The sequence below is a fragment of the Anser brachyrhynchus genome, assembly GCF_964034855.1.
Source record: "Anser brachyrhynchus genome assembly, chromosome: 5".
Classification (NCBI taxonomy): domain Eukaryota; kingdom Metazoa; phylum Chordata; class Aves; order Anseriformes; family Anatidae; genus Anser; species Anser brachyrhynchus.
Genome location: NC_137699.1, coordinates 30,250,465 through 30,264,403, shown reverse-complemented (window position 1 = coordinate 30,264,403; position 13,939 = coordinate 30,250,465). Strand labels below are relative to the sequence as shown.

The 13,939-nt window shown below is 35.6% G+C and overlaps 1 protein-coding gene across 26 annotated transcripts in view; it reads right to left on the bottom strand.

The window, feature by feature from the left end:
- Positions 1-13,939, bottom strand: part of SIPA1L1 (signal induced proliferation associated 1 like 1) — a 205,577-nt gene that overhangs the window by 54,050 nt on the left and 137,588 nt on the right. For all 26 annotated transcript variants that reach the window (XM_080595949.1, XM_080595945.1, XM_080595927.1 and 23 more), the window contains 3 exons: positions 8,290-8,420; positions 7,465-7,653; positions 2,580-2,754 (listed from right to left, as the gene is read on the bottom strand). In XM_080595949.1, the coding sequence (XP_080452075.1) occupies positions 2,580-2,754; positions 7,465-7,653; positions 8,290-8,420 (495 nt within the window). The remainder of the gene's footprint in view (positions 1-2,579; positions 2,755-7,464; positions 7,654-8,289; positions 8,421-13,939) is intronic.

The window sequence follows — 13,939 nt, the reverse complement described above, 5'->3', positions numbered from 1 at the left end:
TTCCTTCCCCCCCATGCTGCTGCTTCTTAATGCTATGTCAAGTTAAATACTCATTCAATTATGGAAACCTCAAAAATCACTTTACTAAGTATGTAGTAGAGGCTGGACACCTTCAACCAAGCAGATGTTTCTTAATAATCTATGTCTGTGTAAAAAATGCATTAACAGTTCCTGGATGTATCTATCCAAAGAGCTTAGTGTTGTGCCCACAAAACACCTATCTTTTCTTCCACCACTTCCAATCTGTGCTTTGAATGTTGGCACAAAGGAAAACATAGCTCCATTAAGATGAATTACAAAAATCTGTTTCTATTATTCGCATTTGCTGGTATTGAAACATGTTTGTTAAGAACTCATGCATGCTATGTAATCCTCATGTTTCCTCAGTGATCCTGTGGACAACTTAACCCTACAGATTTCAGAAAACTGAGGAGTTCATGAAGTTACAGCTGGTGAGTTCCTGGACAAGAACTTGCAAACCTTGCCTGAAACAAAACTTATGAAACACTTCATGAAAGCAGCAGTTCCCACTTATCTATCATCCCCCTTCCTTTCTGATCACATTTTTAGAACAGGTAGTCTATTGGGTACATAAGCTGCTCAGAAGTGGGAAAAAAACATAAGCTCTCAGCACGGAGTAGAAAAGTTTTACCACAAGAGAGTAAGTCTTAAAACTACGAGAGATTCTGTTAACTCAAAGTGTATATGTATGTCCACCCAACAGGTTGTATACTGTAGTACATAACAAAATCAGAACTTGACAAGGCTCCTTCCCCAGGTAAGAAGCAACAAGAAGGAACTAAAATATTACTGGGAAATTCTGCTGTTTGGGAGAGAATTTCAAGTACCTAAGGCAGTTGCAGCTTTCATGGGTATATCCGATCAGATGAATGAACCCTGAATCATACAGCATTTACATGTACTAGAAAACAACTTGTGGACCGTCACCAAAGAAGTTGGTAACAGTCCACAGGTTTTTTGTTTTGTTTTCAGATGTCTTACACTAACTAACTAACAGAAAGGGAAGGCAATATTTTACTGCACCTACTGAAAGTAAGGAGGAGGTCACAATATAAAAGCAGAAGTGATGAAATAATAAATAATACTTTTGGTTTTCTATACACGTTTGATTTTTGACTTAACTTATATTTATAACTGGCAAACTAACACTTCTGGAACAAAAAAGGAAAACCCAACCCTAGAATATATTGTATTACATATCCAGTATAGGCAAGAAACTGTCTGAATCTCATCTGGAATAGCATATGTAATCATAGCCACTAAAACTAAAGAGAATGAATTCAAACTGGGACAAGTGCAGAAGAAGGTTACCAGGTAATACTGCACGTGTGGGGGAAGTAGGGAAATCCACACCTCCCAAATCAATAAAAGCAACTTGGCTAATTAAGGTTAACATCAGAAAAGCACAGAGGGGAGCTGCAATGCGTAAATGCACTCAAGAGAGTAAAAGTAACAAAGGGTATCATATGAGTATTGCAACAAAAAGAGGTGGCTTAATGGTAAATGTGTGAAGCACGGGTATTAATCTAGGTTTAAAACCATGGGAAGTTTTCTAACCCTCAGAGTAGTAATGCTTAGGCTGATCAAGAACAACATGAGGAGATGGCAACATGATCCCTGCAAGAACCAAGCACACAAGATAGAATATTGGAGCAGTAAAGCAGAGCAAGTTACTGAATTTGTCAGAGGAGAACCATGCCAAAAGCAATTTTTGCTGCACTGAAGTTGATGAATGTTGTCTGCTGTCATGACTCAACTCCTGATTTCAATTCCTATGCTGCAAGTGAGCAAAATAGCAAGAGATCTCCATAGGAATTGGTTAGTTCCGATACTCATAGAAAAGGAAGACAGGGCGAAGTTGTCCCTGGAGTATTTTTAAATGGATTTACAAATTGAATAAAATAGCACTAGCTGATAAACAGGTATTTCACAAGCTCAATTCCAAAAACCAAGCATTTTTTCCATAGTTTGTCACCTAAAATCATCTTTCCAGTGCATTTCTGTTGCAATGTTTTATGATTAAAACTGTCAAATACAGTTTTATTTCCATAAATCAGAAGAAAAATCACAGAGGGAAGAATATTTGATAGCAGGAAAAACTGCTTAGAGGAGAACATACATGCAACAGACATTGCATAAAAACAGATCAACTCATCAAGGTGGAATTACATAGATGGGTTCTCAAAACTTTTTTTTTTTGAGTCAGTCTATTAGCACATTATTAAAAAATTCATTGCATACCAACTGTTTTGATTATTCATTACAATATACTGATAATGGGTTTGAGATGCTGATAACAGCTCCACAGTCTACTGGTTTCATGTTGCAGCTTCAGTGACAATTTCATATGAAATTAGTATAAAAATCCAGTAATTATCAGCATTGAAAAAGCATACGGGTATGGGTCAAATTAAGTGTTCGCTCTGCTTTCGCTTCCAATATTGAGCAACTGTCTTCCCATAGCAAAGAGGCTATTTTTAGCAATTCTGTGCAAAAAGTCAATTTGCAACCATATTATGTATTTTGTTCACTTAAGAGAAAAAAAGAAAATGTCTTACTCTTTGTATCCAGCTGAGCACGATACTTTTCAAATCCCTTGAGCCGAACTCGTTCTCCCAAGAGCTGAAGAAACTCTTCAAAGGCTGGTCCTGCTGATTCATTGTTATACATCTCCTCTTCTGTGCTTTGCCCAGCTTTGCAGTACATGATACCCACCTTAAGTTGGTAACTTAACTGCAAAGGGAAAAATACAAAATCTTGTATGTATGCCAAGTGATATAGCAGCTTATTTACTGAATTCACTTCAGATTTTTTAATTAAACCCTTAATTCACAAAGAAGAAAAATACCCAACCATCAGTTTAATTTCAAATGTTAGTCTAGTTCCAGAAGTTCTCATTATTTTCCACCATGATTGCCTCGACAATGGCATATTTAATCTTAAGATGTAGAATTGCTTTCCAAAGTGAAACAAACATTGATGTTCCTTACTTTCCGGAAGAAGACATCGCAGCTTGCAAATGGTGAATGTCTTAATTGAGCTACATTGCAAGTGTTGGCTGAAAAGCATCAGGAACTTGACTTAGGCTGGTACTGCCGTTACTATACTATACTAAACCTTCCACATGGAAAAGCAGGGCATGGCACTCACTCATTTCTATAATTGGTGATAAAATTAACAGTACTTCATTTAGAGAGAAGAAAAAAACTATTCACCTATTAGTGTGCTTAACTATTAACCACGTTTAAATGGTTCAATGACATTCATTGGCCTTCTCTGATTTAAAAAAAAATGCAGTAACAAAACAGCTATATAATAAAGCGGCATCTAACCATGTGAAAGTAAATTTTTTAAATCCATCCACAATTGTGATTCTTCAAAACATACTGTTCCCACTGATAAACACACAAAAAAGGCCACATCTGCATATTTTATGTCTGGACTACAGAAACAGAAGACATAAAAGGGAAAAAAGCAGACCAACAATATTTACTGACAACTCTGTAAACATTTTCACATGCAGAAACTCTGACCAGCAGAGTGCTAAGGAGTGTTTTGGAGACTGTGTCTAATTTCTCTAGCGCGTACCTATTGCACAGTAAATAATCTTTCCTCCTACTTGTCAATTTTAGCAAAGGGTCCATTTAAAAAAAATACTAAGCAGATCTATCAGAATGAAATCCAGAAAAGTCTATGAAAACTGGCAGAGATTTACAAATCTGGATTACAGGTTACTGTGAAGTCTTGATAGATTTTCTGTAAACAGACATTGAAAACAGTCATCTGAATATATGAAGACTTGCTCTCAGAAGTTATTTAACAGGTCACAAAACAAGGTCTTGGAACCTTCTGGGATGATGTGGATAGATACAATTCAAGTAAAATTCATTAATTTTAACTAATTATATTTACAGTGGGTTATTTTAAAAGCCCTCAGAATTTGTTCTATTCTAAGAAAGAAATAAAATTTAAGAATTTTGAAAAATGCAATTTTATTATTATATTCTTCTTTTACTACTCAAGAGGCATTGTGACAGAGAAAGTATTAGCAGCAGGAAAATAAGGAGGGAGAAAAGACAGGTAAAGACCAACCTGGCTTAGTTATTCCTGCTGAAGTAATTAAGCACATGTAATGAGTCACAGTTCTAGGATGTTTCTTCTTCCCCCTCTGAAACACTTTTTTTTTTTTCAATTTTCTGACGCAAGGACTACCTAACTTTTATCTCCCAAATACGTCCAAATTTCTTATGTGAAAATATGAGTACAGCATGTCAATCTCTTTTGTATGAAAGCAACATTTACAGGCCAACTTCCAAAACTGCAACCGCACTTTCCATATTATCAGCGGGAAATCCTGATGTGGACTATTCAGGCAATACTCATTCCTCAGATGCGCCCTCTGTCTACTCTGAAGGGAATATGATGGGTCAAAGTGTTTCATGGCTTAGCTGTTCTGCTAATTACAACAGGTTCTACTAATTTTATTTAAACAAGTTAGGACAAAGAGAACAGATCTCACCAAGCACACACATACTAATTAAGCTTCAATTTTGGGTGAAGGAAAGATTTTCCAGGGCATAAATATGAATGGGATTCTCAGCTCCCGGGAACAATGAAACAACTGCCCTTTATACCTTTGAAAATGTCAACCTGAGGAACTAAGTAAGGACCACACAGCAAAGAGTATGATACCTTCTTCAATTTGCTGAACTTCCAAAGAAAAAAAAAAGAAATTTCACAAGACAACAAGCTGCTATTTCCAAATCAAAAAACCAAACAAACCAAAAAACCAAACAGATCCAGTGGGAGAGAGACAGTTCCCATTACGTCTCCACCTTCCGCTAAATCTAGGGTCCTTAAGTGCATAACTCAAATTTAAAATGAAAGAAGGGGTTGAAGGATGAATTATGCTGTGGTAAAACTTTTGAAGTAGCAGCTTCATTTTAATAATCTAGAAGCATTTACTTATTTATATATGAGGTAGAAGTGCACTTCCAGTATTTGTCTAACAACCCGTGAAACACAGTGGAAAGCACATCTTGCATTTAACCAGTCAGCAATTTTTAATATAAATACAGAATTATATTAAAAACCAACAGACATTTCACAGTGTTTTTGTGAATAAGGAATCACCATAAACTTCTACTGGAATAAAGCTGCCCTGATATCCAAATTTTAAAGTCATATTTGGATGTAAACCTAAAGTTACCATGAACTCTGCATTCAAGATGAAGATGAGTAAATGGTAATTAGCCAGGAAGCTGCCACTAAGAAACAGAATGATTGGATTGCTTTTTAACATGGAACCATTCAAACAAACATATTTTAATCAAGTCAATAAAAAGAATGGCTAGGTAAGAACAATGTGGGCTGTATGTACAGAACAGCAGATGTTACCTTGACTAAAGGGAAGTAAGAAACATGCAACTTGACATACACCAGTCAAAAAAATGGACAAGAAGAGCCACCTGTCTTTACAGCATATTCCCATTCTGATACTGGATATTGTATGCAGCTCAGATATCTACATTCTTAAGAAATTGAAAGATTAGGAGACAGAGCTCAGACAAAAATAATATGAAATTCAGAGAAAATATGTTGCAATGAGAGACTTGAAAAGTGCAATCTGTTTAGTTTATCATAAACAAGATCAACAGATGATTTAATGACTGCATACAAAAAACCTTTGCAGAAAAAAAAATCACACCAAAATGACTCTTAAGATGTAGCTGAGAAAGATATCAGAAGAAAAGTCTGGAAGCTGAAAGCAGATAAATTTAAATAAGTGCAAATTAATAAATATGAAAGCTACCAACTGCTTTAAAACCTCACCCGAATATTAAAACAAAAAGCCAGCCTACCTTAACCAAAACTGGTGAATAAGTTTTATCAAAAGATACAAATTTGTCTCAATGGAGGAGTTATTGGGTGAAATTTAACAGCTAAGTCAGGCTAAGGTCATTACATAGTCTTAACTCTTAAATTTACAAAACTTCCTCGTTGCTATATCAAACAGGCACCTGTTTAAGCTGTAGTGAAAGTGTGACACACACAGCAAGAAGAAGTGATAAACATTCTGTGTACCTAATTAGTGGAGCAGCTGTTACCCGAATTTGTGTGTTAGCTTGGAATTGATAAAAAATGCAGCTTCTAATTAGTACAGAGTGTGCTTATCTTTTTCTGTTAGAAGTGTCAAACTGTTTCATTACCACAAAAACAGAAAAATACTTTGATGTAGAAAGTACATTTTTAACTATCAATTGCCCTTAATGATTTTCAAAAGTTTAAATAGTAATAAAAAAACATACTATATCACACTCCAGATTGCTAATGACAGATAAGACTTGAAGTAAGGATAATTTCATCTTTAATTTTTTTTAAAATACATAACCAATTTCTGAACCAAATTATACTAAATTACTTTTCTAATTAGATATCTAATAGAAATCATTTCAGAGTTTATGTATTTACATAGAAGTTTCTGATAGATTTTTTTTCCCCCCTTGGGAAGACTTTCTAATCAACGTTATTCAGATTTGAGGTTCTTGAAGGGTATATTTGTAAGGTGCTGATCTTTGAATCTTTTTAGATCTGACCCTTTTTAGAATAGCCATACTCCCTCCCTTGTGGTGCAGATAATCATTAAATCTTCTTCCATTTTATAATGGCTATATTTCAACATCAGACTGACAGCAAGAAAAAATAGTAACATAGACTTCAATTCTGTGCAGAAAAGGCTGATCATAAGCAACAAAAAAGACCAGAAGAAAGACACCAACAATCTCAGTACTCAAAACAGAGCTGTTAAATGTCACTGTCAAAGTTTTTAATCATAAAATTCACTTAGCTAAATGAAAGTCCATGAGTAAAGTCTGAGCTATATAGCTAATAAACCTTGGTTCCATCTTTAAAGAGAACAGGAAACTACCACCTAATTGAAAATCAACTGCATGAAGAGGGTGAGAGTATTTTGATGTTAGTTGTTTAAGACAGAAAAAAAAAAAAAACTATAGGCAGCACCCTGGTAATGATTGTGCCAAATACAACATTAGTATTTTACAACAAAACATTCAGTAACTTTGGAGATTTCAATTGTCATTATAATAATATGAAAATCAGAACAAAGCAACTCCCTATCCAACAGTCTTTGAAAAACAATCACTTAATCTCTTTTAAAGTAAATTAAAATGGACAATTGCCATAACACTAAACTAAAACTTTAGACTACTTACAGCAGTGAGCTTGATTTCATACAAAGCAAATATACTGCAAAACTTGGGGGAAAGACACAGAATTCTCTCCCTATAGATGATAAGCTTTAATTTAAATGGGGCATTTTAATAGACTGACTGAAGTCAATTAAAGTTAAAAAGGATTTTTGCAGTTCAGTGAGTAACCTGACTGTTTAAAACAATTTGTCTCATTCTACAGCTTTGTACTTACCCCTTGTTCATCCAGCTTCATAAGCTGTTCTGTGACTTTCGGAGTGTTGAAGGCCAGCCTTAGGCAATGGATATTCAGCTCAGGAACCACATACTCAAGCACTTCTTTAAGCGGAAGTCCTCTGGCTGTGCAGTGCTTTGCAGTTGAAGGGATAGCATCTTCCAGCACAGAGCCTCTCAATGTCATAAGCTAAGCATAGAGAACAAAAATAGCTTATATGTTGAATTATGTACAAAGACAAGGTTGACTAGCAACAGCGTTGGAGCAAAATGTACTTTTCTCCAATTCTCAATGGAGTCTGAAGACACCAACTAATTCGTGTTGTGTGAAACAGACACTGACATGCAAAATGTCACTCATCCTGATAGCTAAAAGAACTCCAAATTTTTCCAATGATTCAAAATTCTTTACAGATTTATATTTCACAGAAAACTAATACTTGGGAAGATTAGGAGTACTATTTCTAGTGGAGCATTTCAAAGTCTAACCACTTCCACATATAAAATTGCAGGAAGTAATTTTCTTCTTCTTTTTTGACTTCTACATAATATAGCTCCAGTAAATTTCTCAAGCTTTAACCAAAACAATCTTCACAGCTGCCTTTTGTATTGCTTGTTCTGGAATTACTCATTGATATACTCGCTTGTATTCTCTGTAATGTAAACACGTGGTATACCTTTGTTAGGAGATTCTTGGATTGTATATACAGAGGAGACAAATCTATCCATGTTGAAAAGCCTAAAAACTCCACCCCAACCCCCTGCACACACTCTATTTAGCCTGCTCCCTTCCAGTTTCTCTTACTATCAGTCACAAACTGCTTACCTCACTGGTTCTGAATATGATCCGGTAGTTGTACTGTGGCCCATTTTCTTTTATTTCCTCTGGTTTTTCTCTTCTTATGCTCACAGCTACTGGACCGAGGTTCTCATCTGCTCCAAAATAGTTCCAGTGTTCTTGCATATTAAAAGACAAACAAAACAGATAAAAGTCCATCTTACTTCTTACATTTCAACTGTATTTTCATGCTTAGTTGTTATACTGGAAATAAACTGCCAATTGCACTAGAGTCAATTGGAGCATGACTTCAGTGATACCAGGATTTCATTCTCATCTTTCAGTTCTCTGAAGAGCTCCATGTATTCAAGACAGTTGAAATTCAACATCGTACTTCCACTTAAGCAGGACTAAAATAGAATACACCTCTTACACTGGCTTTTAAAGTAAAATCCATTTCATTCACATTCCTTAAAATATAAAAACAAGGAAGCCAAATGCACCAAAGAGAGAAATCCACCACCCCCTGTTAAAAACGTGAACAGTGGGCAATTGTACCAAAGGATGTTAATTATTTATTTTTGTATGAAAACAGGAAAACAGTCTCACAAGTTACTCAATGCTAAAAGGTGAAAAACTTGGGGGGGGGGGGGGGGCGCAGAGAGGAAAATACAGGCCTGGAGAAATTGAGAAATTGCTTGCTAACCAAGTAGTTTATTATTTGAGGTACATTTTTGTATTTGCTTAACCACAGGGATAAAGCCAAACTTTATGTCAAAACGTGTTAGAAATGTGCATTTGCAAAAATTAAAGCTCAACAATTTAAGACATTAGCCTTAAAGGCTCTACTATTGAGCTTTCTGAGCATTATAAACTATCTTGTCTGATGACAGAGGTACACCACCATGAAGTCAGCAACATATAAATGAAGTTGCACATATCTAAAGTGATGACTGAATTTAAACATACAACACCTGCAAATTTAAGAGTGTTAAAAAACTGAAGTAAAGCATCTTACAAGAAAAAAGTCCTACGTCATCCCTTTCCATATGCTGCAGGTTTGCATATATGAATGAATTTATACATGCACAAAAATGGAAAGTTAGAGCTATCTGAAATTTCAGCACTTGAAAGAAGAAATGTGAAATTCAGTGGAATGATAACAAGAATAGAAATATAACCATACCACCTGTACCATCACAGACAGATTACGTGCTATTCATAAAACAACCAAAATGAATTAGTACTTTAACAGCATTCTGATATGAGGTATTCTGCAGGGATAAAGTGCAAAATATTTGAATATCACTATCAAGAAATGCATCTGCAAAAATACTAAAAATAGCTATCAAAATACACCCTTCCCAAGTGAATGGCAGTAATTTTTCCAACGCATAATCACTTGCAGTGTTCAAAATTTGAGTGCCTCATTTTTTCTCTTTAAAAAAAAAGATACTCACTGATTCCTGTTATACTTTCCTCAAACGTATTCCATGCTTTTCAAGTAGGTGCCTTCTCCTTGCAAAACTATGTATGCCCTAGAACTTGTCTTCACACAGCTGTTCATCCCTAAGCCCCTAGGGCCCCTGTACTACTCCCCAGTACCTGATATTTTATTGCCCTGTCTTTAGTCAGTGTTTTCCATTTAAAGGTTTCAATGCATCTGTGACACAGAACAAAGAGACATGCTGCAGCATTGTAATTTCTACTGAATTCCTCTTGAAGTCCTCAAAAGTCGATACTCTGCACAGAGGTAATTAACATTCAAAAATTATTTTTTTATATCTTGTACAATATCCTGTAAATATTGGCAGAAGCTTTGGGTGACTGAATTAGTGGTAAGTGAAGAAACCATGAATAAATTGAAGTATTTACATAAGCCTAAGGAAATCTTTATAGTTCTCCAACAATAGATGCCACATAGATCTTCTGATGTTTAAAAATCCAAAACATCGTATTAGCACCTTAGTTTTTCTTCTTCTTCCATTAAGTATAGTACACCCTGTTTTTTTCCAAGATATTTATAACTCAATGTACAGTTTATGGCATAACGAATGCATAAGAAGTGCAATCACTAAGGATCTATCTAAGATCAAGTTTCTAGCAGCATACTATATGCACCTTCCAAAACTTGAGCCAGCTTGGCTGTCTCCACCCTAAACTGCTTGCTTGGTGAATTAAAAACATTGCACTGTATACATGTACCTTTACTTACACTACAGAAAATGTTATGGAAACAAAGGTTAAGTTGGTAATACCTAGTAGAAGGAGTCCAAAAATTATACTGGACTTTTCTGCACCAACAATTGCACAGATAATTATTTTTTTTTTCTAACTAGTCTAGCCTGCATTTCAAATTCCAACCATTTTCTCTTCCCTCTAACAGGAAAGCTAGTAGCAAGATTTATGGGCACAAAGCTTAATTTACCAACTAAAGATAACAAAACTAGAGTTTTATTGTTAAAAAATAGGACTCTTTCTAAATATAATTCAAAAATTTTATGCCAAATATGAATAGCGTAGAAGACAGCTTTTTCTTCCACCCCACACAAACTTCACTAAAAGCAACACTTCAAGCCCAACATTGTCATTTAAACTACTGTTGAAAAATTAATTCAAAAATGCTGAGGAGGCAGCTAGCAATAGGCATAAATTATTCTATAAACTCCAAGCCAAAATGAAATATTTCATTGTTTGCACCTTGAGATTAAAACAGATTATACACACTTTAAAAAAAAAAAGTTAAATATTTATTATGTTATTTAAAAGATGCTTCCAGTCAAAGACCTTAGGTGAAAATGAGCATTTTTTAGCAGTTATTTATATGTTAGTTGCAGAGGAAATCTAAGTAAATACGCTTGATTTTGAGGGAAGAGATTGCTCCTCCAGAGCTACACACTGTCTTTTCCAAGCAGAATTTAGAGGAGTTGATGGAAACAAGTTTGTCCATCCCTACGGTTTTATTATTGAGAAAAGAAGTCTTTGAATTCAAGTGACAGATACGATAAAAAGCATGGTTCCCCACCCCCACAAATACTGTGAATACTGGAAGTTTATATGGGGGTAACAGGCAACAGGCTGAACTGGTAACTACCTGGAAGGTGAGCCCAAGAATTGCTAGATACAAGTGGTATTAGCACCAGCTGATGATGCCCATTAGCTGCAAATCTCTGTGGGCTGGGAAGGTACATCTGGGAGGGATCACTTGCCTTTGCCTTAATCCTATTACTCCTCCTTCAGCATCTGTTACCAGCCTTTGCAAGAACACAGGACCATAAGAAATTTTGGGCTGAGCTAGGATGACTCTTACTTTTTCTGGGAATTGTAGGTTTTTGTCCAGAAGCAGTGACTTCAAGTATTTTTATATTTAAAACCGAAGCACTGCAGTCAATGGTATGAAATAAACTGGTGTAGAAAGTGTATGATTCTTACCTGAATAGCTAATTCTCACATAAAAAGTCATCTTTTCTTACATTTCAGTAAGAAGGCCTGAGCAATTTGATGTTCCTCCTTTTTGTCAAAAAATATACTTCTACATAATTAAATACACAATTAAAACTGAAGTTCATCAGCTGTCTTAACATGCATTTTCTTAGAAAATCAATTGCAAAGTTTTATTCTCGTCACAGTCATAGGACAAGCTAAAATGTTAGAATGCTCTATAAGGAGAAAACGAGAAATATGTCTGTCATACAAAAAGCATGACTGCCATGTAAAATCCAAACAAATAGCTTCCTTCTAACAAGTTTCTCCCACATACAGTTTTCATTGTTGTTCAATGCTTTGTCTTATTTCAAGGTTATATTTAAGTTTCACAGATCTGTTCTTGCATTTTTTTTCTTTTATTTAGATAGTCATCTTGCAAATGTATCTTTTACAACAACAGAGTACCATTCATCTCCTGTAAATACAAACACCTAGATGCGAGTTAGTGCAGTATCAGCCCTCTACAGCTAATTGAGAGCAAAAAGACCGCTGTTCGTATCATTCTGCAATGTTCATTTCTCTCCACTGGGTATACGGGGAGTCTGGATAACTAGCTTAGATATAAAGTAGAGGAGCTGAAGCCAACCTGGCAGACTACCATTATAAAGTCGTTATCCCCATTATCTATACCATTTTTCTAACCTCCACTAAGCTGTTTCCACCAGTATTAGACCACATTTAGTGGTCTGGACACCAGACCACATCAGTATTTTAGTAATAACTTTTCCACTGCTCTGTAAAGGGTCAGAGTATTTTCCTTTAGTATTTCCTTTACATGAAGTGTTTAGCCTTTAGCATTCATCAAAGAAGTTATACAAAATTTATCCATAAACGTCACATGCAAATATTTTATACTAGATTAAAATACCTTAAATATTTTGGATCATGTTAGCAATACTCCTGCTCACACCACCTCCCAACTCCTGCTCCCTCCTCTGCACACTGTAAAATATGAGGATGCATCTATCATCCACGTAACAATACTGTAAAGAATAAACTATTACATCCAAATAATTAAAGACTCCAGTCAAGTCACCATGAACATCTCACCAAATTACCTTGGAGAAATTAAAATGGACCATACCCATAAAAGCACTTCCATGACCTACTTTTCATGAAATCACGTTGACTGGCATCATTAATGTTTTCAACTGGTACTACTTTGTTGATGTGGTCTCAAATGACATGTTTTAATATTTTAAGCTGGAATGAAAACAAGTTAAAAGAAAATGCTCTGAATCATCACTTCTATTTTTAAACAAACTCTAGGATTACTTCAAGAGTTCTCCAGTTCTGTGTAATCTTCCAGTTTGAGAACTTTACGTTGTCACAGCTGAATAAGAATTTTTTGCTTCACACATTTCTACCAAATTACCCAGGCCTATTGACCTGACTAGCAGACGCTACCAAAACCATCTTTTCTCATGTCAGCAATATTCTTAATAAAGTTACAACCTGATCTTCAGATAAAGAAGTTTCTGCATCATTACTTCCTTCATGTTATAGAAAACTGTCAGTTACAACTGATTTCCTCGATGTTTTTCCTTATACGCTGCTTGAATTTTTACCACAAACCTGTCTCTGAGATGATTCTACGGTTTGTTTGGGGAAAGATCACATAGTGGGTGGTCAACAAAATGTTTTTGATATTTTTTAGAACTGTGGGGATTTGGCCTATCTAATAAGGCTTCTGAAGGACGCCTTTTTTCAGAAGCCATCTTAACAAAATCTCTGGTAAGAAAAATTCCCCTGGCTCATGCCCTATGGAACAAACACAAGCACAGTGAATTTAAAATCAATTTAAAAGCCAGTTTTATGGCTTGAAAAAAATCACAGTTCCTCCTCTTTCCCAAGTCCCACCCCATACACACACTGACAGTATCGCATCTGGTTACCCCTCACAAATAGCCTTAGAACTAGATTATGTTGAGTTTATCTAATTAATCTTAATTACTGCTAGAAAGAAATTGAGATATAATGGTGACTGCCATCGTACTAGCGTGAGGGTGTGGTTTCCCCGTGGGATAAGCCAAACTAACACACTGCTGCTGCCTAAGGGCTGTAACCCCACTCGCACCTCCTTCCTGTTACACTGCTCGCTCTCGCTGCTTACCTGGTGCTGACTTCTGATTGCAAGGAAAGCTGATTTGGCTCACTAGAACTGGAGAAAAATAATCAAGCAATACACAATTTTTTGGCAAGATTTCTGCTT